At 33.2% G+C, this 26,714-nt stretch overlaps 1 protein-coding gene across 2 annotated transcripts in view; it reads right to left on the bottom strand.

Annotated features, from left to right (window-relative positions):
• The window catches only part of LOC134846972 (RNA-binding protein Nova-2-like), a 34,363-nt gene extending 11,626 nt beyond the window's left edge, over positions 1–22,737 (bottom strand). The window contains exons 1-3 of one of the 2 annotated variants that reach the window (XM_063864435.1): positions 22,126–22,737; positions 15,647–15,883; positions 13,616–13,767 (exon numbers count right to left, since the gene is read on the bottom strand). In XM_063864435.1, the coding sequence (XP_063720505.1) occupies positions 13,616–13,767; positions 15,647–15,883; positions 22,126–22,132 (396 nt within the window). In that variant the 5' untranslated portion in view covers positions 22,133–22,737. Of the gene's footprint in view, positions 1–13,615; positions 13,768–15,229; positions 15,284–15,646; positions 15,884–22,125 lie in introns of those variants that run through there. The other variant, XM_063864437.1, reaches the window with a different exon arrangement.
• Between the last annotated feature and the right edge of the window lie 3,977 nt (positions 22,738–26,714).

Here is a 26,714-nt window from a genome sequence, read left to right as displayed (position 1 = left end):
TCAAGTCGGTTTTTGTTTCCGTTCGAGACTTGTGAACAATGTACTTTCTTTTCGGAAAATGTTGCTGTGAATTTATAACCTGTAACTGTTGTTGCTCGGGCTTTTGAATAGAGTGTTGCTATTACATCTGTGGTTTCTATAGCTTGTGGTTCTGTTTCACATTGTGATACTTGATTTATTGCATATTTATGTAGTGTTTTTTGTTCATTTTCTTCACAATCGTAATGTGTTACTAGTAAATCTTGTGGTCCTGTACGAGGAGAAGGGTTTATGTTTTGATTTGAGATTACTAGAAAAGGGAGTTGGAGAAAAATTAATAATTTTAGAATATACATGTGTATGATAATCCTGAGTATGGATTATAAAATGTAATGTAGCCAATTGTGTTTTTGGTATATCGGTCGTATTTGTATATTACTTCAGTAGTTATAAACGGTGGTGGTAGTGATTGAGCTGTTATGTTAGGTGGATTTAATGGGTAGGGATGTTGGGTAATATTATTTAACTTAACTGTGATTTCAAACTTTAATTGTAAACTGTTTTGTTGGAGTATTTGAATATTGTGATCACGGATATCGTTGTGAATATCTTGGCGATATTGTAATCTATTAAGTGCCCAGTTATGAAGGCGGTTACTTTCTTGATGTTGTCCAAATAGTGGTGGAGGTGCTGTAAATGTATTCCAATCTAGTCTTAAAGGAATATTTATTGATGATTGTTCTCGATATCTGGCGTCGAGATTATTTGGAAAATTTAAGTTAAAAGGTGGTGGTGAAAACTGGCTTATTGATGGTGTTGATGGTAGTGATAATGTTTCTGGTAGTGATGAGGATGTTGTTGTATCCGTAGAAATATCTATGGGGTCATTGACTAAATTTGGTTCACCTTGTGTAAATGAATGTGTAGTCCAATATGGTAGTCGCGATGCCTGGTTTGGGGGGTTAAAGGGATTTTCACGTATTTGCTCAGATGTTGGTGTTGAACCTAAGTAATCTGATGGTAGGCTTGAGGTGTTACGTTGTGAAAGAAGCGTAGGGGTTTCTGGTAATATACCAGTGGGGTTTTCTGGAGTGTTTTGTGATGGGGATTGAGGTATATCAAAATGAACTCGGGGAGTTTGAAAATTTCTGTTTCGTCGAGGATGTATAATTTGTCTATTTATTTCGACTGTATTTTGGTTTTGACTAGAATTTTTTATTTTACTTAGTTCTTGTGGTAGTGTTGGATATAGGTTATATGTTGGTTCGCTTAAAGGTGCTTGTCGTTGGACTGGTTCTAGTGGTTCTGATAAACGAGTATGTCGTTCTTCAAAAGTGTATGGATTGTCTTGAAAAGAAATTCGTGTAGACGTTTGAGGATTTTGAGTAGTTGAAGGTGGTGTTTGGTTATCTTGGGATGATGTCGGTGAAGACTGATGCTGTGACTGTTGGGTAGCAATTTTTGATGGTTTTTTGAATTATTACTTTAGTGAGAAATTTTGTGTTTATTATAATATTCTTCCAAAAAAAGAATTAGAAGGACTGTTGCTAGGGCAAATGTGAGGATTGCTTTCTTTATACATTTACAGATGGTCAAAATGAGGGATGATAAAAATGTTATGAAAATTACAAACAATAAAAAAATATCGGTTCTACTGAAAATTGTTCGTATCATTTAGACAAGTTGTTAAAATCGTACCTGTGGATATATTCAAGGGTTTTGGAAAGTTGGAGGAATAGTTCGAGAATAGTGTAGAAAATTAAAAAAATGTTACAAAAAATGATTAGGATTATTAGAAAAGATTCAAGTATATCAAAAAGAAATATTATAAAGGCTTCAAGTATTGAAAAAAAATGTTTAAAATTTATAAGTATTTGAGCAACTGTTTGAGAGAAGAGCATTTAAGAAATGATCTCTTGGTCGAATATTTTTTGCTGTTTGAGGCGATTTTCTAGTGTGGTCGAATTATTTATTAGTTTTTTGACAAGTGGGTTGAGTTTTGTAAAAAATTGTTGGGGGCAATTTTCATGGTGACTGGGAGGTCGTCTTTTTCTTTATTTTTGTTTGTCAAATGATCCGGGGTATGGTGAGATTTTTATACTTTAGGCTAATTAAAATGTTTATTTTGTTACTTTAGGCTAAGTTATCAAATTTGTTTTTGGGGGTATTCGTGGTCTGAGTTGGGGAAATATTGTTGATCTTTGGGTTATTAGATAAGGGAGGGGTACGGTATTATGGTGATATTTATTTTAGCTGTCAAGTTGGAGTGATTTGCTTATTTTTGACCTGGAGGTTGTAAAGTTATAGTTAGAGATGTGCCTGGAGTTCTAGATTATTCGTTTAATTGATCTTAGTTTGAGTTAGAGAAAGTGGCGGATTGGATGAATCCTATTCGTCTATTTTGAACTAGAATTATTGCGTACTTGTGAGCATGTTATTTTGAAAAATTGAAAAGAAAAATGTTACGGAGGTTTCAAGATTGTGAAGTATGAAATCTTAAAATTACTTTTTAAATTCTACTTTCTTTAATATTTTAGATTGGGGGATGAACATTTTGTAGTTTTTACGTGGTTGATTTCGGAGTCTTGTTGTTTTTCTATGTTCAGATTTGTCTATTTCTTCTTGGGGTATTATTTGTTCTGTCATTTTTCTATTTTTTCTTTGTTTTGGAGATTCTTTATGGTTTTGTGTATTGTTTTTGGTGGCGGTTGGTTTTGTGTTTTGATGTTCGGTGGGGTTATCATTTTGTTCTGTGTTTTTCAGATGTGGTTCATTTTGAATGATTTTTAATCCTGTGAAAGAATATAATTGAGTTAATTCGCGGAGTGCGTATTCTTTTGGGTAATAAGGTAATAGGTTGTTTCGATGTTGAACGATTTCTTTTTTGTTTGAGTCGGTAATTTTATATGTGACATCAGTGGGTTTTGCAATTATTTGGTATGGTCCTTTTCGAAGGGGTTGTAATTTTTTAGAAATTCCTTTTTGAGTATTAAAATTAGGTATTAAAACAAATGTTCCAATTTTTAAATCGGAGGCTGGTGTAAAACGTGAATTGATTTGTTCATTAATGTTTTGTCTTTGTAATAACTTTTTTGTTATTTTTTGATAAATTTCATTGTGTTTTTTATCTCTATTTAGAATCCATTCGGTGTGTGTACCGGAGGCTAGTTTAAGAATTTGTGGGTGATGAAAATGATCTTCATCGTGTGTATGTAAAGGTAGGTTATAACAAATTGAGTCTTTATTTGGTTGACAATAACCTTGTGCGTTTTTATGAGAGTTTGCTGTAAACATTATTGGTTTGCGTGGCTTTTGGTTAAAAACCATTTCGTATGGTGACATTCCTAAGGTTGTCGTAATTTGTGAATTATATGCTAAGGGAAATAATTTTACATCTGCTGACCATTCGGTATATTTTGTATCATTTCCGTTGATGATACATCTAAGATATTCTTGTAATGAACGGTTCATACCTTCGACTAAGCCGTTTGTCCAAGGTGCATGAGATGTACGTGGTTTGTGTTTAATGTTATATAAATGACATAGTGTGATAATTTCATTATTTATGAATTCTGTACCGTTGTCTGTAACTAAAATTTCTGGTAGTCCGAATTTTGCTATCCAGTGTTCATAGAGTGTTGTGTAAGCGTAATAAGCGTTACAATGTGGTACTGGGTTAAGTGCTACATAATGTGTAAATGCGTCAACAATTACCATAATGTAGGAGTTTCCTTCTGATGAGGGTGAAATTGGTCCCTTAGTATCAAATGAGATACGATGGTTAAAGTACAAGCTTTGTCCTTTAAAATCTTGTTTTTGTGCTATTTGTTTTTGATTCGGGTAAGGTTTATTTAGTTGACATACTATACAATCATTGCATAGTACTTTTATCCAAATTGGTGCATTTGGGAAATAAAAGTTTTGTATAAAATTTGAATATGTTTTTTCTGATCCAGAGTGTCCTTTAATATTTTGTGTATGTGAAATATTAAAAGCTATAAGAATCATACTTAAAGGGAGACATGGAACTGTAGATTCATTTAGGTTATACTCTAAAAGGTCTGTATTTTCGTTAATTGTTGTGTTGTTAAATTTGCGAAAGTATCGGAGGAGTGTTTTGTTTCCTAGAATGGTTGAATCTGCTTTGATAGGTTTAGTTTTATATTTGTGCCATGATTTTAGTTGTCGAATTATCGGGTCAAGATTTTGATATTGTTTCAGTGTTGAAACTGTAATTGTTTCTGTTGGGGGGAGAAAAATGTTTTCGATTTCTAATTTAGATAAGGGTATTGTGTCAAGTGGGTCGTGAAGGTCAAAAACTTGATTTATTGTGTATTTTGAATCATTTGTTTGTGGTCCTGATAAATTTATTTTATCAGTTAAATCTTCTTTTTCAATTAGTGGAAAATGGTCTTTTTTAGGCGGGTGTTGTTTTGTTCGTTTTTGTTGGGTGTTATTTTTGATCCATTGAGAATATGGGATTGGTTTGAAAGTTGATGTTCCAAGTAGATCAACTTCATAATGATTATTTTGACAATCTAAATAAAGTGGGAAATGTTGTAAATTATTTATTTGTGATTGTTCAATATCAGTTTTTACTGCATATTTGCATTCCAATCGGGGTGATGTTTCGTTTTCTGCAAGGTAGAATTTTATGTTTTTGGGTATTTCAACTGTTGTTTTTCGTGTAAGTAATTCAGGTGGTGTATTTCGACTTAAGGTGTCTGGTAATGCAAGATTTTTTCCTGCAGTCCAAACTATATGTAAGTTTGGAAATTTCATTAGAATTAGTTGAAATCTGTAAACTCGGTGGTTTGGATTAGACTTTTGTGTAAAAAGAAAAATGATTGGTTTATGGTCTGTGAATAGAACTGTTGGATGTTTTGATCCAAGTATCAGAAATTCATATTCTGTCAGTGTATATATTATGGCTGTGCATTCTCTCATTAGAGTTGAGAGTCGTAGCTCTGCTTGAGTGAATAGTCGAGAATTTGCTGATATGAGGTTCATTTTATTTGTACCATTATGTGATTGTAATAGTGCTGCACCGATGCCAAAGTTCGAAGCATCGCACATTGCATAAAATGGTTGATTTGAGTCTGGAATTGTGTTTGAAATTTGTTCAGTTAAAAGTTTCTTTATTTCTTCAAATCGTGTTTGATGTTCTGTGTTCCATTCAAAATTATTTTGTTGTCTAAGGATGTTATAAAATGGTCGTAGATATAATTGCATTTTATAAACATATTTACTTAAAAAGTTTAACATTCCAAGAAATTCTTGGATTTTCTTTTTATTTGTTGGTGGTTGAAGTTTTTGAATAGCGTCAATGCGTGATTTCAATGGAGTGATTGTTTTTCTTTCTATATTATGTCCTAAGAATTTAACTCTTGTCAAAAAGAAGTGTGATTTATCGGGGGCGGCCTTCAGATTTTCGTTCTGAAGTATTTGGTGATATTTTTCTAAAACATTGAACATCTCGTCTTTTGTTTGTGATTGCATAAAAACATCGTCTAAATAGGTGATTGCGTTTTTCTTGAGTATTAGTGGTCTAAAAATTTTGCTCATAAAAGCTGAAAATGCTGCTGGTCCTATGGATATTCCATAGAATAAGCGGTTGAATTCATATTGTTGGTTTCCTATAACAAATTGTGTTAAACGTCGTGATTGTTCATCTAGTGGCATTTGATTGTATGCACTATTCATATCGGCGGTTGTAAAGTATTTGCCGTTTATTTTTGTTAAAATAACTTGTATTGGTTCAATGGGCCAATTACATTTTGATTCATCTATAAGTGAATTGAGGTATCTAGCATCGAGAACGATTTTTAATGATTCTCCTTTAGCTAGAATGATAACGGGGTTGATAAATGTGTTGCCTTTTGGTTGTTCTTCTTTGTTTACTGGTGATATAATGTTGTATTGTTCTAAAATATCGAGTAATCTGTTCACTTTATCATGTAAGTGAATTGGTACTTTACTTGGTCTCTGTTTTTTGAAAACTGCGTCTGGTTTTAACGGGAGATGTAGTGATGAACTGATTTTTCCAACATCGAATTTTGATGTTGCATAGACTGATGAATATTTAATTAGCTGTTTGGCTAATTTTTCGAATTCGTCTTGTGTTATTTGTGAATGTTGGAAATTAAACATTGTTAAAAATTTCTGTTGGTCCTCTGTGTAGTTACTTATGTTGAATGTAGGTTTGAAATATGGAGTTTTTGTGAAATAATCCGTATTTCTGTTTTCGTTACTTATTATATTATTTATAGATAATTCTTCATTAAGAATTGTAGATTGGCAAATATCTAGTAATTGGAGTATATTATTTACGCGATAGGCTTTTTCGTGTATTGGTGATATTGTAGCGTTGGTTTCACAATATCCTAAAAGTCCTAAAGGTAATGTTACTTGGTAAGGTGTGTTGTTATAGACATGTAAGGAAATGATATCTGAATTCGAATTTTTCAAATATTTTATGGATGAGATTGTGATTTTGAAAAATTTGTGAATAGGTTTGAATTCAAAATCTGACATATAAAATTTTTGTTTGTTTTGTTCTTTATCATATTGGTGAACTTGTTTGATTGAAAAATTATAGATATTTCCTGATAGTGGTTTTAGGTGTTTTCTTTGTTGGTTAAATATCGGGTAGAATTTTGAAAAGAATGGTGGTTGTTTATTTAATCTTTGAAAAAATGTTAAGGATGTTTCTTTTGTTTTTGTATATTTATCTTTGATTAATATTTTACTATTTAGGATGTTAATTGTTGGTATATACTTCGAAATAAATGGTATTCCAATGATATTATATTTAATATCAGTGATATGGAATATTTGTTTAAATGGCTTATTTAAAATTTTGCTTTGCTCCATTGTTCTGGTGGGGAGGAGAAATAATTGGATTTTTCCGTAGTTTATCAATGTTGATCCTTGTGCTGTTGCTAGTTTGCTGGAGGTTTCAAGAGGTGTTAGCTTTGGGTGTAAGGTTTTTATTTCATTCCATGTGGGGATGTTTATTATGTTTGATTCTGCTCCTGAATCAATTAAAAAATCTATTTCAAGGTCTGGTGGTTGAAATTCTTTATTTCTTGGGCTTTCTAAGAGAAATGGTATTGTCCAAATTTTTTCTTTGGGTTGTTCTTTTTGTATATTTTGATAAATGTGGTTTGTATTCAAGCATTTTGTTTTGGTATTTTTATTGGTTTGATCTGTAGTGTTAATCTCGTTTGTTTCTTGCGTCGTTGGTGTGGAATTTATGGGTGTAGTGTAATAATTTTGAAGAAATTCTGATTGATTTTCATATATGTGTGATGGAAAGGGTTGTTCATATATGACAGATTCATAGTCATTTTCGACTTTTATCATATTGATAGAAAGAGTGTTTTCTGTATCACTTTCTGAATCTGATGATGTACAGTTTATTTGATTGAGTTGTAACGTATCAGTTACTGTGTCATCAATACCTGGAAGGTCTGATGTTGTTTCTGGATTTGACTGTACTTGATTGATTTGTCTTTGATGTTTAGGTGTACTACTTCTGTGGCGATTATTAGAATTATTATAGTTATTATTATTCCGGTGTGGTGATTGGGAATAATTTCTATAACGATTATTATAACTTGAGTGTCGATTTTGTGAATTATTTCGTGATCTGTTTTGGTAATTATTGTTTGGTCTGTTATAGTTCGATCTATTATATGAGTTATTCCTTGATCGATTGTTCGGGTAATTCTGATTTCGGTTGTTTGAATAACTTCTATTTCGATTATAGGAGTAGTTTCTATTCCTATTGTATGATGAATTTCGTGATTGGTTGTTTGGATAGTAGTTATTTCTTGATTGGGAATTAGATCTAGAAACAAATCGTTGTGTATTTGAATTTGATCTGGAGTAGTTATTTCGACTATTTGGTCTATTGTAGTGATTTTGTGATGAATTATACGTGTTTCTTCGTTCTGGTGATCTTCCTCTATAACTTGAGTTATATGGTGATTGATTTCTTGTATAATTTGTATTGTTCGGGAGTGGTTTTCCTGAACTGTTGTTGCTGTGGACTGTTTTGTTCGGTAGATTTTGATCTTTTTTCATGTATTGATAGAATGATTTATTTGGTTCTTTATATTTTTGAGGTTTATTTTGATTGTCTTGCTGTTTTTGTCTACATTCGGAAATACTATGTCCGTATCGTCGGCAATAATTACACCATTTTTTGAAAGATGGTTTGCCTTTAAAGTTTGGGTTCTTTTCGTAGATATTGAGTATTTCAGTGATTTTTTCAACGAGGTCTGTCTCTGATTCCTGTATATTATTAATATTAGTGGGAGTCGTTTCAATTCTGTTAACGTATTGTAATTTTAGATTTTCCGTTTCTTCTAGTTTCATCGTGATTTCTGCTTGTTCTAATTTGTCTACTAGTTTTCGAAAATCTAAATCGGGTTCTCGAATTGAAGAAGGATGGGATGCTCTCTTTTTTATTGCTATTTTCCTTAATTGTGGTGTTAAGGTCATCATTAAGATTTCTGTCATCTTTGTATTTTTATAGTCATGTGTATTTAATGAATATGCTTTTCGAACTAGTGTTTCGATTCGTACTGCTATTTGCTTGATGGTTTCGTTTGGTAATCTGCGAATTTCATTACATAAAACTCTTTGTTGTTGTTTGTTTCTTTCGGAGTCAAACATTTTTGAAAATTCTTGTGTAAATCTTTTCCAGTTTGATTTTATTTCTAGAGGTAGTACTGAAAACCATTTTTGGGCTGCGCCATCTAAGGTTGTTTGTATTAACGCTGTGCGTCGATGTATCCAATTTTGATGTAGTGGCGTATTAATTGGTTCAGGTCCAATATTTAAAATCAGGTTTGCTGTTACTGCATTTAAATAATCTTCTACAGAGTATTCAGGGTCTGTTCCTGTGAAAACCATTAAAGGTTTGTTTGATGTTATTGATGATCCACCCATAAGGTATGGATTCATTGTCATTTGTAATGATTCTGCTGCATTTGGCATTTGAGAAAAATTTGAAAGTTGGTTTCTTGTTATTTCATGTTGTTGGAGATAATATGGGAGTGGTATTTCATTTTGCATTTGTGATGCTTGATACGAGTGTGCAGTCATTGGATTTTGTTGTTGAATTGGTTGAAAAGATTGTGTATTAATTGGATTTTGTTGTTGAATTGGTTGTTGATGTTGTGCATCTATTGGTTGTGGAGAAAAATTTCTATGATTTGTACGTGTTCTCTGTATTCCTTGTCTACGATATTCTTGAGTATTTTGTGCAAATATATCTGGTTGTAAGAAATCATCATCTGAGGATAAATAATCCATTTGATAAGATGTCTGTTTTTTATTTTTATTTTGTTGAAAAAATGGGTAATTTTCACTGTGATCCCGTGGAGGATTTGTTTGGAAATTTGTTGAATTAGGTTGGGCCATTGGGTTATCCCAATTTCGAGATCTTGTATATTGGTTAAAATTTCTTTGTGGTTGATTATATGTTTTTGATGGATGTGTATAATTATAATTATGGTCTGCAAAGTTGTTTCTAGTGAATGTTTTGCGTGTTTTTGATGGTATTGTCATGGGTCTGTATGTTTGGTAATCCATATGTGAATATTTAGGGGCAACCGAAGGTTTAACGGTTGATTGTAAGGTTACCTGTGTTTGTGAAGGATTTGTATTTCTTGGTGTTGTTAAATTTGGGCGTATTGGTGAAATACTTTGTTGTGTAGTTGTTGTGTGTACAATTTCTTCATTTATGAAGTGTGATGGTGTCTGGATATCTTGTTGAGTAAGATTCCTAGTTCCATTGAGGTTTTCATTGTGTATAACTGTAGAGTTTAAACTATTATTTTGTGTATCGGGTAAAAATGTATTATAGTTTAATGGTGTTGCATCAATTGTTAATGGTATTACTCTTACATAATCTCTTATGTAAGATATTGTACCTATTGCTTGACTTGAGATTGATTGTGGAAAGCTTATAAATGCGGGATGAGACCATTCGGGGTCCCAAACATAATCTGATTGTTCTGTGATAGCGGTATCATCGTTCGAATTTTGGGGTCTAAAATTTTTTCTTGCTTGTGCAATTAAATCAATATTGTGTGTGAAATAATCTATTATGAACCATGCCAAAATTTTTTGTAAATCGTGTTTGGTATGTTGTGAAACGTCGTCTTTCGTGAAATTTTCTTTAATGATGTTTAAATAACTAGAGAGTAGTGTGATTTCATGTCGTACTCTTAAATGTTTAGATGTTTCTGTCGGTGAGACATTTGTTAATGGGATTTCGTTTTCTAATATCGAAATATAACTATATATTATTGCGAAAACTTCATTGGTGAAAATGGAGTTTGCTCTTTGTGAGTTATGGTATTGGATGCTTTTTATATATTCTGAAAAAACTTTTGAAAATTCTAAATCAAGATCGTCTGTTTGAATAGTATATGTTCTATTATTATGGTTTGGGGAAGTGAATTCTATAGAGTAGATTCCATACTGTTGTGTTATGTTGCATATATCTTTTAGATAGTGATCTATGATTTGTCTTTTGATTTTAACATCGGGGAACTCTGTTTTACATGGACTGATTCCGGGTTCAAATAAATTTACGAGTAAATTTTGACAAAATATGTGTTGTCCTCTATCAGTATCTGCGTCTACTATAAAAGGAAAGATTTCATCATCATCTGGAGTTTCTTCACCTGGGGTGTGCGTTGAACTCATTTTTTCGTTCGATTACTGTTAATATGTAATTATTAATGTGTCGAATTGGTTGATTCCAATTGTATAAATGTACTGGTTTGTGTTTGTACTGCTTTTTTATTCTTCTTTTTCCTCTTTGTGATGAATTTGAAGTTGTTTCTGAGTCAGAGAAATATAATTGATCGTGAATTGGGCAATTTTTATCTATTGATTCTTTTAGTTTGTAAAGTTCGTCTAAACTGTTGGTTTCTGATTCTGAAAATGCGTTTCGATTTTTTGAAAATCTTTTTCGTGTTATTTGTCTTTGTTTCGTTATTATTTTTCTTTTTAGTGTTTGTCGTTTTGTTCGAATGTATCCAACTGTTTGTGTATGAGGTGTGATTACAAGGTCGTATTTTTTGTTATCTATTTCACAATTGTGTAAAACGATTGTTTGTTTATTTCCTAGGTTTTTAAATTACATAAGGTTTAGAATGACGGATGCAAAAGGTTGTTAAATGATTTCTATTTTCCTAAACTGTTAGTTCTTACGATTTTTTGGTTAGCTTAACCTGGGTCTATTTGTTTAGGGTTGGAGAGAAAAGTATATCGATTCCGAAGAATGATTTTTTACTTTCTCGTGGCTAGTATAAGTTAAGGTGTTAACTTACTTAATCTTACTTAGGGGTAGTGATTGTGTTCAAGGGTTGGAGAATAGTAAATCGATCCACAAGGTTCAGGTATAATTAGAACGCGAGTAGTTCGTTAGATACTATTTTAAACTTACTAAGTCTAAGATTTATCCTGGGTCTGGTAAGAGGGGGGGTCAAGTGAAGGATGAATAACCGAAGTTCTTCACTGTTTATCCTAATTTGAATGATTAGTTTTGTTTAAAAATTTCTATTAGTCTTAGGTCTTTAGAAAGGGTTGGGTAGTGAATCGACGTTTGAGGTCGTTAGACACTAATTAAGTGGGTGGGGGAGAACAAAGTTGTTCTGTTTGATCCAAGGATAAGCCTTGATGATCAAATTTGAAATTTAATTAAGTAGAAAATGATTTAAGATCCAAGGATAAGCCTTGATGATCTGGTTTTAAAATTAAGTGAATTTAAGTTTTAATAAAATTTTAAATGTGTGTAAAGGAAAGATTTAGTGTTTTGATGATATTAGTGGGTTTATGATTGCTGTTATGTTTTAGATGATGAAGCTGGAACAACAGGATGATTTATGATTACTAACCATTTATTGTCATGCTACTAATTTTTATTTTTTATTTTTCAATAAATATTTTTCAAACATGTTTTGTATAATACTGCAGAGTTTTAGGAAAACGATCTAAGATCTTTTTATTAATCGTTATTGTATATTAATAAATTTGTTTAGCGCCTGAAATGATTTTGAAGAGTAACTTCAAGGTTTTATGTTTGCAAATGGAAATCTAAATTCATTGCAAGTAGTATTCGAAATATAAAAGTTTGTTCTGGCTTTTGCCGAACTATCATATAACTATACGGCAAGTTTCTACTTTGTCGTATGTCGTCTTTGGTTCGAGGTCTTCTTCCAATTCCGGGTAGTTCTGTTATGGTTCGGAATATTGGCTCTGATCTATTGAGTCGTAGAGACATTTCGATTAAATTATTGTCGTATAACATTTTGTAAACGTTTTTGTCTAATTTCTAATCTATTTTGGTTAATTCTAATCTATTAAGGTCTTGTTCGAGACTTGTGGTCGCACCAGATGAGTTATGACCGAAGTGTAACTCATAGAGTAATTTCGGATAGGGTACACCGTCTGCTCGTCACGCTATCTTATTTTCGGCCGGATAGATTCGTGCAACTTCTTAGTCTAATACCGATCCTAATCTTACTCTTATACTATCTAGTCTCAGGTTGTTTAACTAGTCTCTGCTAGGCTCAATAGATCTAGGGTATACTGGTTTATTGCGGCTGCTGAAGTGCTCGGGAGAGTCCAACTAATTTCTAAGTTAAATTCAAATCTCTCTGGTGCTGAAATTACAAGTAACTTCAGCACTTACAAATAAGTGGGTTGTTAGTTAGATGGATCATGATTGGTTAATATTAAATACTTTACATTGGTAAAACATTTAATTTATCCAATCATAAAATGTAGTTTAGATCAGGTTCCAGTTCTTCGAGATGAACACTTCGTTTCCTAACAACCAATGAATACAAGCAGTAGCGGATTTAGGAGCGGGGGCTCTTTCTCAGCCATAAAACCGCTTTTTTTAAATCAAAATCTACCAAAAAAGCCTAAAAACGTCTTTTTTGGCTTTTTCTTTCAAAAAAAATCAAATTTTTCAAAATCGGGCTCGGGCAGTGTTTTGGAAAAGCTCAAAAATCAAAGCCCCCTCTATCGAGAAAACCCTAGATCCTTGCCTCAATATGAGAAATGTTGAATAGGAGTCAAATTTGATTAAGTTCCCGCACAAAAATAATCTCTTTTTAGAAAAAAAACCAGGTTGAAATTAACCTGAATAATAACTTCTTCCATGACAATGATTCGGTAGCAGTTCTCAGGGGCGGATCCAGAATTTTCTCGAGGAATGCGGATTTCAAACAAATGTTCAAAAATTTTGTCGACTTTTTTTAGGTCGACCAAATAGATTTTGCGAGCGCTTCCAGAACACTATAAAAAACTTTTTTAGACAAAATTTTTTGCACTGCAAGCAAATTTAAAAAAGGTCAAAAATGCCGTTTTTGGGCACTTTTTGGAAATTTTTGACGTTTTTTGGCGCGTGCACCCCTTCAAATATTAGTATTTAATTGCGCTTTAGAAAAGTATTAGGGTTGGTTTCATAAAAAGACCAAAGGACCCTCTGGTTGGTGAAGGTTTGAATAGCTGGGGGTGGGGGCAAAAAAAGCAAACCCACAACGCCCCTCCCCTAAATCCGCCATTGAGTTCATACTATAAGGTAAAGCATTAACGCACTAACCATGTTAGCTCTTTGATCTGCAGGGGGGTTTTCTTCCGTTAGTTTCTGTCCAAAGAGGTCAACCGCCTCTCTGACTTTTTCCTGGATGAACCTGCCCGACTGTTGGAGTGCCTTCATAGAACCCACAATCAGCACCACTCTCTCTTTCGTGACTGAAAAAGAAGAGGCTGATAATTAAAAAGTAAGCAATTTGTTTACTAGTTGTATATGGTGTAAAGAACTGTTCGTATGACAGTAACAAAACCCTCAATGATATATGCGTTTATGGACTTGATTGTGTTTCGGAATTAACCCACTGAAAATGATCAGATGTTTCATGTCGTGATTAGTCGTAAAGATAAAGGTAAAAATGAGCTAGAGGAAACCATATTTAAAGGCTTATTTTCACTTGATACCAAAGTTATCCACTAGATTAAACTTATTAAACTTATTTTACCAGTAATGCTTTCAATTTCTCCCTAAAAAAAAACAACTTTTCTGAAGATTATAAGCCAGTTTCTTGTCATAAAACAAAAACCTTTGATAAATCCCTTAAAAAATGAATGTTTTAGTGATTGGAAAACATCCACACTGTAAATGTAAATATGGAGAAACGCCTTTTCACAACACAAATTGATGTTCAAATAGTTGACCCTTGCAATTTATTCACCAATCTCATTCGCCCAAACCGAACCTAGTTCTAATTGTTCAGAAGCAAATAATTCCCGATTAGAGTGTGAGTCAATAGAAAAGAGCAAAGGCCAAGTAATTGCATATGACATTTACGAATGATTGAGGAGAACTAAAAATCCTTAATGAGTGACCTTGTATGATTTGGTACAGCGTGAAAATCACATGAACAATAATTCCGCCTCAGTTCCAGCAGAAAAATCCGAGATGATTCTATCGAGATGTTGACGTACACAAAAGAACAACTGAGAAACGAACGGCGATAGAAGCATAATGGTCACTTATGGACAAACCCAGTCACTTCGCCCAAAGGTTTTCAGTCGGCAGTTTTCTTGCTAGTCAATTTCAACCAAATTTTTCTTCATTTAGCTATTTAGTTAGGTCTTGATTCATTGACAAACGTTTTTGTTACAACCACGTCGCTTCTTTTCGTCTAATTTTAGGTTAAAAGTTTCTTTCAAAATTGTCTCAGTGACAAGAAAAATTGGTCTGCGCTTTTGGCGGAAGAATTCAGTGAAAAGAGCAGACTCTTCATTTCATCAATAACGATTTCTCACCTTTAATAATTGAAGAAGTTTATAATTATCATCTCTTGAAAAAAAGCAAAAACTTTCAAAAGAAAAATTGGAAAAAAAACTTTTCCTTTGAAATGTTTTGGTATTTTGATTGGTTATTGATATGATAACTAAGGTCGGAATAGATCTTTGTTACAAAACCATGAGTAAATTATTATTGTGACCAAAACAATAGTGACCAAGTGACCGGGTTTTTTCTTGCGTTTGAGATATGGAAGTTACAATGTTTCGATAAGGTGTTCAGGTTTTAATCATGGAGGTGGTTGAAAACGCGAACATGGTATAGAGAGGAAAAATGCTGATTAATTGATTAATTAATAAACGCTGATTAATGACCATTTATTACAGCTCAAATTCATTATTTGTTCACCTCAATCAGTCATTTCTAGTTTCACAGCGCTGGTTTCTCAAAAGCGCTTTTAGGCTAAAACCAAAACCCATTTTCAGTTATCTAGTTCTTTTTCAACAGCATAGCTTCATTAAAAATCCCTCAATACAAAACTGAAAACTAAGTTGTTCTTTCAAAAATCTTTTCAATTACAAACGGTATGCAATGCGTATTTGCCACAATTAGGCACTTGACGACCATCCCCTTATCGAAATCTGCAGTTCGAGAGTCTATTCAATTCGCTCACAAAAAATACTTCAGAACGTGCCAAGTAGCAACACGTTTTGCAATACGTTAAGCAACTAAACAGTAGCATTTGTTCAACGGCGATAGTTTTGCGTGAAAAACAATATTTTCAGACGTCGACATTTTTGATTCACAGTTTGTCCAAGTACTTACATGGATAGCATTCATTAGCTTTGGATAGCTTGATCACAGCGTGGAAGTTTTTCTGAGTTTCCACAATGGTGGACCCGCCTTTGCCGATGATGCACCCGGCAGCGTATGCTGGGATTGTCATTTTCAGCTGATATTTGTTGTCGTCGTTCGGGTCATGAAGATACGCGTTCAGTGCCAGGTCGCAGTCGCTAGGGGGTGCCGAACCAGAGTCGATATGCAGACCACTTTGCTGCTCGTCTGCAAAGAAAACTTCAAATCAAAAACTTCACTTTTCCTAAATGACTTTTCCTTTTTGCCCTTCGATTTTTATCGTTTTAGGGGTATAGTGTTGATATGCATTTTCAGCCAGCCATGAAAAAGTTTTGCATCAATCTATTTTTGCCATTGCTATTTCTAAAGTAACTTTTAAAGAACTGGCGCTTTAGCGATTAATTAATGTAGCTATAAATAGTTAAACAGATTGCGCAAACTATATTTATCTTTATCCTTTGTTACGAATTTTTTTTTTATGAAATCGGTCGGCCGAAATGTTTACAAAAATCAATTTTAAATATATACATTCGTCTTAGAGTAGAGAGGAGATCCAGAAATTAATAGAACGATGTCATCTCCGCTTTTTTTGAAGTAAACAAAACTTGTTTGCATTTTCCCAGTACTAATAGGAAAACAAAGACAAACATCTTTTTCAGAAATATCGTTCTGTTTGTTTTTCGACCGAAAAAAAAAACGTTAAATTCAGAAGCAATATTTTTATCTAAAGAAAATTTTCGAAATTAAAAATTGAAATAGGCCCATGAGACGAAATGACCATTAAAACATGATCGGTGGAATTATTCATGGCCTTTTCAGTACATTTTTTTACGTCATATCGATCCAATATTGCAATAAAAAATAGCACTTTCTTTAAAAATTAAGATGTAATTTTCATATTACAGTGCAATATTTTCAAAAGCTCAGTTGAGCGCGTATGGGATATAAATTGAAATGATTTGTTAATTTTTGATTAGGTTGTAAATAATTAAAGCGCAGCTGATAGCACACTGCGATAGTAATTTTTTGTAGTTTTTCAGTCGCCTTTCTTATTCCCTGTGCTTTGTTTGTCCCGTATGACATCAGGTAACTGTTTACGGGCGAGGAAGAAAAACAAAACAATTTTAGATTTGCTTCGAGAGGCCTTTCAAATGCACAAAATTTACGACTTGTTTGAAAGAAAGATGGCAAAACAACAAATGATTTAAAACATCTTAAACAAAAGGGAATTTATGCTTTGCCGCTCCGTTGAATTACAGGTGATCATCTTGGTTGAGAACTAAGTGAAAATGAATGATGAAAAAAAAATTGTAAGCGCCTAGATGTCGAGTATTTTGTGCAAAAAGGAAAGCACAATTTGTAACGACAGGGTACCATTTCCTCGTCAAGCAATAGTAATTACAGGGGCTATATGGTCAGTGATGTGAACTGGCAAAATCATCTGGAAACATTGCAGTAGTTGTATATGAAACTGTAAGAAAACAAACTATTTGGATATGTTGTCCCGGAAGAACTACTTTTAATTGTATAAAATCATACGCCAGATTCTCCAACAAACGCGGAAAACGGGGCTTGACAAAATCGCAAAAAAAGCAGAAAATGAATTTAGGGCAAGTTTTGCTGCACAATTCGTGCATATACCGAATAATTATTAGTTTTTCAATGTTTTAAGACCGCTATCTTTTCAGAAGTAAAATTTTTCCAATACAGTTTACATCTGACAATTTTTGAAAATTAACTTTTTGATTATTATGCATTCAGTCTATTTGAGTTTCAATGGCCTGGATTGCAAATTTTTGTGAGATATTTGATTCTCAATTGATACTGAATTCTGATTGGCTCATAAGAAATCCAAAATGAAAAACCCATCGCGGTGAACCATGATTCACGTTAAAAAAACTGAAAATATAGAATCAGAGGGAAAAATGGCGAAGTCGCAGAATAAACAAGCTTTTTCATCTTTTGAATGAAGAAAAACGCGCAATTGCATACAAAATTAGAATGCTGTAAGCTTTTCTGGCATAAATAGAAGTCAAAACAGCGACTCTGAAAACTTGTTCACCTCAAATCATGGATTAACCAAAAAAAAAAGAACGCAGGAATAACATATGAGAAATTTTTAGATTTTTCCCTAAAACTTTTCTCGACACTCATTTAAAAAAGTTTGGTCGGCCAGTTGATTGCAAGTTATTCACACTTCAAACTTCAACCAGCTGCTCGCATTCTCTTATAGTTTTTTTTTCACTGGGGGAGATAGCTCAACTTTTCATTACAGGGAGGGGGAGAGAGATTGCTGAATTTCGCCAATTATTTTGCAGATTTTTTCCCCGTTTTGAACGTTGATGATCGGTTATATAAGGATTTTAGTATCAATCGTTCTAAAGTTGAGAAAAAATCTGTTGTAGTCAATTGTAAATCGATGATATTTTTTCTTTTTTTTTAGAACAAACTATATTCATTTATAGAACATTTTAATCGATAAAAATTGTTCATTTTTTCTATTTGATACAACTTTTTCTATTTTATTCCGGTCAAAATAAGAGCAGATAGTTTTGTTTCGATGATTTTTGTATCTTGACTATTTTTAGCGCAGGAATAGTTCAAACAATATGTAATTTTGTCAAGGAATTTTTGTTTCCTGGAAAATTTTTGTGTTCAGATGAACCAAAAAATGAAAAGCAACCTATTTTCAGAATTTTCGTTCAAAACTGAATCATTATATTCCATTATAAGATATTTTTTATAGTAAAAGCATTTTAGAAAAAAAAAATAAAATGATCGATTTTACATTTTTAAATAAAAACTATAATTAACTCTTTTTGATCGTAAGAAGTTATAATTCCTTGAAAAATGTCACTATAACAATTGGTTACAAATTTTCTAATTAATTAAAATTTTGGTTTCAAATTCAATCATAGTCACAACAAAATCTTGAAAACAATCAGTTATAACCGATTGCTTAGCTCAAAAATGAACGTTGGTTGGAAAACTTTTATTAAAAGTTATTTTTTGAACATAAAAAGTTACCCACAGTTTAAATAATTTTGAATACCTTAATGAATTGCTGAGAAAAAGTTTGAAATTTTCAAAACTGATTTTAAAGCAATTGATATAACTTTTAAAGTTTGATCTGCGTATCAGAGCTCTTTTATCAACAGCAAGTTGTTATAATGAGGGCATCCAATGCAGATATAAACAAGTTTTTCGAATCAAAAAAGTTCCATATACATTGTTGAACTTAATTCAAAAATTTTTAGTTAAATAGTTTCTGATGAGATTTTGAATTATTCAAGTTTTGAAGCTTGGTTTTAAAGAAAATTATTAAAGGCCATGGCTATAAAGACTTATTTTTAAAAACTCATCTAAGGAACGATTCTCAATTGTTTTTTTTCGGATTGCGTACAAAATTATTTAGAAAATCTGAAAATTGATTTGTTCTGATGATGTTTCATTGTTAGAGTAAATTGAATAGCTCAACGCAAAAAACAACAATCTCTGCCATTTTGTGAGCTTCATTGGATCTTTTTCTTTGGAAAAATTGGGCAACAAAAAGCGATATACTTTTGAAGTCAGTTTGAAGAAAAACAATTTCATGTTCATGAAGGTTAACTCAAATCAAACTGCCTTTTAAGGTCTATGAAGCAGTCTTAACATGAAAGGTTTAAATGTAAGAAAAAAACTGAACGTTTTCTGAGAAAATTTGAGATTTTTTGTGTAAACATCCCCCGCTCGTCATATCAAGTACAAAGTTATAAATTTTGCTGCTATTAACAAAAGATTTATGGCATATAAACTTCCTTGAACCAATTTGAAACGATTTATAAGACGGATTAAATCTCGCTTAATAGCGCGAAATATATATCGCGCATTAATTGTCCCAAATTGGCCAAAACGGAAATCATTAAACCCCCATAACTTTAACGAAAAATGATCACAGGTGAAATAACTTTTCAAATTTAAGCTCAAGACAACAATAGTTTTCGAATGATATAAAAAAATTAGTTATTACAGTATTATATACAGTATTAGTATAGAGTCATACATTTCTCAAAGATTCAGATCTTTTGAAAAACTCAATAAGGGTGTGCGTTCGGTTAAGCTGTTAATGAGCTTACTCCTATCAAGAGAACTTGCTCGTATCATCATTTGGCTGAACAAACTTGCTCGTATCAGAGCGAAGCTTTGAATTATCCGTCTGCCTTTTAACGCCCGGAGGAACAATTTTACGATCACAGAAACTGATAAAAAACTTTTTGTCATTTTATCTCTCTCATGCTATGTAACAAGGCTTGTGAGTGCTAATTTTAGACGCTACTTTTTTAATCAAGCGCGCTCCGGAAAGTTTATATCTTTTTCATTTGAAAATTTGCTGAACTTTAAGTATTGCTTGCGTTATTTGGACCAAGTAGCTTGCATCGATTCAAATTGGAATTATTTCCTAATTCGGCTTTAATTCTCAAAGACGAAGTTTCAGACTAAAAATAAATAGCATGAGTTGTGTCGCTACTTACGCTTTTGTAGGGCAAAATAAATCGAATGTTAGCTTGAATTATAATGGTTAAATAATCCCAAACTTGATCCCCTATTACTTTCAATCAAATGGTTGCAGATGAAATTTCTTTTTGATTTCAAAGTTTTGACCTAAATACCTTCCGCATGATTTTAAAAAGTCAGCCACATTTTCTGAAAACCAACCCGATCCCAAATAGCCCATCACTTTGATCGAAAGTCGTAACAATAAATTGATATCAAGCGTGTATCAGTTTACGTATCGTGTTTCAGCTAAGTTCCAGCACTCAACTTTTCAAACTCCAGCCGTAATAAGTTTACTCAATTGTTTTTGCAAATGAAATAATTTTTAAAAAAATTTATTTTGATTTTGTTTAAAAAATCCGCTAAAACTAATTTTTATCACCACAATTGGTCTGGAGAAAAAAAAACAAATGCCACTAACTTCATAAAAGTTTACATCACGGAGACGTACGTATTTTAGAAATTAAATTTTGATTTCTAATATTAGTCATTTTGCTTTGCCCAAACCCTCTTCGAGAGTTTTGAGGCATGAAAAAACTCAGAAATTTGCCCTGATGAGTGCCGTCTTGTTGAGGTGTTAGCGGTGGTGAATCATTGTGAGCTCATACCATGCTTAACTATATATTTTTTACCATGTTCGCTTTCCAAATGGTCACAAAACTATCACAACACAACACAACACAACACAACACAAGGTAACTTCAAAGCTCTATTCGCAAATAATCTATCATCATCGTGTTAAATGACACCATCGTAAACCATTTTCAAGCATCAGTCGGTGGTACCGCAAAAAACAACAAAGATTACTATTTAAAAACAACTTATCAAAAGAGTACATGCATCAAAAGCCACGTTTTGTACTATATTTACGTCTATCACTTGTCTGAAACTTCGTCTTTGAAGTTGTTAGTTTTATCGATGTATTGTTTTTATCAAAAAAAAAAGTTAAAAAAACAAATGCCGAGTTTGTTAATTTTGTAATGTTAAATGTGATACCACTTAGATCACTAAAGATCAACACCATTACATGTTGGAAGCTACATGAAAACGATACAGGAAAAACGACAAAAAATAGTTTAAAATAACACGCGAAAAGTAGTTGGTTCGCACTAAATGAGTCTATAATGAGTTATTGACTGATGAAGTTAAATCAGAGAAAGAGGGAACACGCTTATCGACCATGCAACAAGTTCTACGGTCGAATAAAGAGCGACTGAAGTAATGATAAGCACGTGTTTAATATCCAGCGTTTGTCAAGATGGACTTTAATGGATTTCCCATTGTTCAAAGGGGCGAAAGGGTCACTTCAAAAGGAGATGCTCTCATAGCCCGGGAGACAAAGAGGAGATAGGAATCGATTTTTGGTCAAATTTGAACTGACCAACAAAACTATCTCGACTCTTATAAGTTGATATTGGCGCTGTTTATGAATTAATGGATTAGTATCCGGTCACCGCCCAAAAATTACTCATACTTTGCGAAAGAAAATTTACATATAAAATATCACCGAGTATGTCATTTGGAGAAGATAGTAAAACAAATAGCAGCAAAATATGTGTAAATAAATTTTTAGTGGACTCATATAGAAGAAAATATTATCAAATTAGGGAACCAATATGAACTCTGTTGAGGAAATTCAGAAGAATTCTGCAGAAATTTCAAGAATAAAAAACTGCATTTGCTATAAAAAAAAGCTAGGCTATTGCTCGAGCCACTCAAAAACTCTTTGTTTAGAGAAACTGATTGAAAAAATGTGATTGCGCCAATTCTACTTTTTTCCTTTCTCATTTGCCTAAAAAACATAATTGAAAAAATAGCCAAATTGTGTGTCTTGGTGAATAGTTGTTACCTATCAGTACAGGGTCATATGCAGGATACTGCGTTGCTATTTCTAACACCGTAAGCTCGGCACTCACCCTCCATGTTGTGTCGTTTTGGACTGTTCTGGTCCAGGTGGTCCTCGTGGGCGGAGATTGCGGCTGCAGCCAACGGGTGGTGTTGGTGCGGCTGGTCCAAAACTCCTCCTCCAACCCCCGGAGACTCGCGAAGGGGTCTCTTCCTGCTGTTGTTCACACCTGCTACTCCTGCTCCGCCTCCTGCTGAAAACACTGCGTTGATACTGTTATTACCACCCTGCTTCTGTTGGTGCTGCTGTTGTCCCGAGTGTAGCACTGAAGTTCCCGCGGAGCTATGACTATTGTTATTGTTATGAAGATGAAGTGGCGCAGCGGTGGCACTGAGAGACGACAGGGTTGATGCCGAAATATCCAGCTCTGATGATTGATGCTCAGGTGTCGCGACAACTTCCCGAGAGTCAACTAGGTTCCTCGGGTCAGCTAATTCGTTCACGTTTCTGTCTCCAGTCGGACAGTAAAAATCAGTCACTTCTGACTTTATAACCAAGTTATTGTAACTAGTAGCGAAATTTGGGGTATTCGAAATTTCGGGAATTTTGCGTGTTTTATCGACTACGCAGTCAGCTGTAGTCGATCTGGAATAAAAGCGAGCAATTCTTGGATCCGGTTTGGGTCGTTATTTTTGTTCACGGTGCCTCCGGCTATCTTTGCTGGAATGGTCGAGTTTGAAATGTTGCCGGGAGGTGTATTCGTTTCCCACGCGAGCTTGTTTTTGTTCAGAAGAATTTCGCTGTTTTAGTGCACAAAAGAATTGACCAGAAGAAATATTGCACAAATTCTTTCGTCTTTAAAATTATAGTTCAGATAAACTTTAACGCGACCCAATCGTGACTTCAGATTTTTACAGGGATGTTTGTTTGAAATTTTCGGGCAACTTTAAGTTAGGATTTTTGAAGTTATTGGAAAGTGGTGCAAATTCGAATATAACGCATAAGAATTGCAACTCATTTTAAATAATTAAATTCTAGCAAAAATGATTTTCTGATGCGCTGAAGGGTCAACGTTTGCTTGAACTTCCAGTTTTAACGAAATGAAGGTAAATTGCCAAGGGAAATTGAGTGTGAAATTCAGGCGATGAATTTTAAATGAAAATGATTTTTTTTGAGGATTATCCGGATTGAGAAAAGTGTTTATGTTGATAAAGAGATAAATATTTTTATCAGCAAAGTGTGCGTCGGAATTAAACGGATTAAATGATAAGAGGGGAAAGGATGCAAAAATTCAACAAATCCGCAACAAAACAAAAGGCATAAGACACTATTTCGATAGTATATATGCGATTTTAAATATAAAAGACACAATTATATACTTTTCTAGCTTATTTTTTATTGGCTAGATTGAACACCAAAGGTAGATAAAGTCGCAGATTTTTTGCTGGAGCGAATTGAAGATGAGTTAAGTGTAATAAGTAGTTGACAAATTTAACTCTACTCTGGCTCTTTTTTGAAAGAAAACTCTTACAAACGCGATGAATAATAAAATGAAATGCTGGCAATATTTTCGAAATGAAAGTATCTGTATCTTAACTCCGGATGTTTTTGTTTAGACACTTTTATTTTTTGTTTGTTCAAAATATAAACAAAATGGCCGATACTTTACATCGCCAACTTATTCAGTCCAAAACTCGTGAAAGATCGTAAACTAACTAAGACCATTATGGGCCATAAAATCGTAAACATCAGAATAATAAAGGCACTAAACACAAAAGGTCTACTTTACCAAGCATACTTTTCCGTTCTAGGAGTTTGTTTAGTTTTAGTCAGAGTTTGCGAACAAATATTTGAACAAAACCCACCACAAAACCAAACCACAGTAAGAATTGAGCGAAAGTGAATGAACTTCAAAGTCAAAACACCACGCAAAACTGATGCTCAAGTCAATGTTTTGCAAGAGCTCTCAGAACGTCGAATCTCGAAACATTCACAAAATGGTCGGATTTTGCTTCGAATGGATCTAGTATGTTAAATTACTGATACTTTGCCTAAGATAATCGGGTTTCATGTCTTGTTAATGGTTAGCAAGCAAGTTGAGGGCTAACCAAACTATACCACAAAGTAAACTATCTCATCCTGTTCAAAAAGGTCAAATCATCAAATTATGACTATGATACTTCAATAGGTAAAGAAATTTAACAAAGCAACATGAATCACCGTCGAATAATTGTGTTTTTTCCGTAGTTTCGAATATTTTGCGTAAATTTCGTATCCGACTAATTTTGTTTTTTATTCAAAAAATCTAATTGGAGTGTGTGGCAAAATTGTTTCATTCAAGTACCCAAATTTAGTTCTGGAGCTATAAAACAATTATTGAGCGGAGCTTAGCTTAAGGGTGCTTTGCGTTCGAGTTTTGAATTGAAACTGAGAATGTTTGCAGGGTTATGGTTGGAAGAGTGACCCAATAATAAGTATTATAACTTGTCTGGTAAGTACCTGTCTGCTTCGTTTTGGCAGAAGAAATTACTAAATAGTGCGATTAAGAAGTTTCATTTTCGCTTAATTCGGTTCCTTATTCAAACTTAGCAACCCCAATCGAACTACACTGAAGAAACTTCATGACTTAGAAATACAATTTGTGTAAGAAGGGAAAACATGTTATTAGGATATCGAACGCCTAGAATAACAATACATGCTGTGGAAAAGTGTGTTTTCAGTTTTGGTCTCTAAAAACAGGTACAGGCATTTCGCCAATTAAAGAAAGCCCGATTGTCAACAAACCCCAGCACTGCAAGTGGTAATACGAAAGAGAGCGCCATCTGAATACACAATTATGGCCTTAACCAGTTTCCGCTTTAGCTATGAGCTGAAATTATAAGTCCTTTTCTGATTGCCTCTACTGTTTTGTTGTTACCAGAAGTCTCATATGAAATTCAGACTAATAATGCGGAGTAAATGTGAAACACGTCACAAAATTCAGAAGAAAGCAGAAAAAACATCATTCTGGAAATGTTCTAAAAACAAGTTATGCACCAAAAACGACAAAAATGTAAAACAAACAAAATCTAATAAACCGATTTTAGTGTACAAATAAGGCGGAAGGGAAGAGCTTTTATCTTCAAACTATTGAACTTATTCCTTGACATTTTGGTTTCATTTACTATCGTAGTTGATGACATTTTTAATGCTATTTTAAAAGCTTAAGGCTGTTTTTTTAAAGTGTTTTTAATTGATTTTGTTGTCTTCTGTTGTTTGTGCTTTCGAGATAATTGACGGAATGTTGTTGCTTGGTTTGTTCCTTCAAATAATTTTCCTATTTTTAATAGCCATTTTTAACGGAGTTTTGTTCTATTCCATGTTAAAGATATCGCTGTCCTGAGCTCTAAATTGAATAAATACATATTTCGTCTGCCATCTTTTTTAAGTGAATAATAGGTGTTACAGTCTTAGTAAGTTTTTGCGTCGATTATATTTTTTTTGTCCAATTTTTTAAGAAATGCGGAATATTTATGCTTGAGATGGTTTTTGATTCACAGTCAAATTTGGGCGAGCGATTGAAATCATGGTTTTTGCCAAACATTTTTTATAGGCCATTGAAGCTATCGAATTCTCTAGTACTACTCAAAGTTTTACACTTCATGTTTGATTGTATACAAAATGGATGATTTTTTCATAGTTTTTCTGGGACAGTCAGAACATTCAGGGCTTCGTCCTGATATACGAGCAGTCTTGTTATTGCTCTATTTTCTCCCAATTCTTATCAATTATCTACTGCGGGCAATTTGTTATAGTAAAAAAGTCGGACCAAAAACTTGTATGCAGAACGATAAACAATTTGAGAAAATACAGTGATTTAAATTCAATCTAATCCAAAACCAAACAAGGCTGCTCGTATCAGGGCGAAGCTCTGAATGTTTCAAATGCTTTTTAAGCTTTTATGGAGCAGTAAAAAGATTAAAAAACTAAATGTAAAAAAAATAAAATGAAATTTTTTTTCTAAAATTTGAAATTTTTTATGAAAATCATCCCGCCAAACGCCATGTAAATTACAAAAGGATAGATTTCGCTCATTGTAACAAATCAATTATGGCAGATAAGCTTTCTTTCAACCAATTTGGAACGTTTTCTAAGACGGATTATACCTCGGCTTACGCGTTAATAGTGCGAAATATATCGCGCGTTAATTGTTCCAAATTGGCCAAAACGGCAATCTTTAAACCCCCATAACTTTACGAAAAATAATCACAGGTGAAATATCTTTTCAAATTTAAGCTCAAGACAACTATACCTTTTGAAAGATATAAAAAAATTCCGTCAAAAATGGCTAGTTACAAAGTCGAAAATTGTCCGAAGAAAAAAAAACCCACCCCGAGCACAAATATTCCGTTACTTTCGTATCGAAAGTCGGAACAAAAAATTTCCTTCAGCCTTTGAACATTTAAAGCTTCCTTGTCACACCGTTGCCAAATCATTTGAAGCCAACTTAGGTTTTCAACATTTATCTGTTTACGCTGCACGTCACAGATTTTATTTTTGAAATTACATCCAAGTTTCCGATTTTTTGTTTTGTTTTAGACAATTCTTTTCCAACCTGAACTGATATACTCAAAATTAAAGGCCCTTTTTTGAAAAGGAACTTGAATAGTGTTCATATCT

The sequence above is a fragment of the Symsagittifera roscoffensis genome, chromosome 5 (assembly GCF_963678635.1).
Source record: "Symsagittifera roscoffensis chromosome 5, txSymRosc1.1, whole genome shotgun sequence".
In the NCBI taxonomy this organism is placed as follows: domain Eukaryota; kingdom Metazoa; phylum Xenacoelomorpha; order Acoela; family Convolutidae; genus Symsagittifera; species Symsagittifera roscoffensis.
Note: the sequence above shows the minus strand (reverse complement) of the source record. Positions and strands in the feature narration are given on the sequence as shown.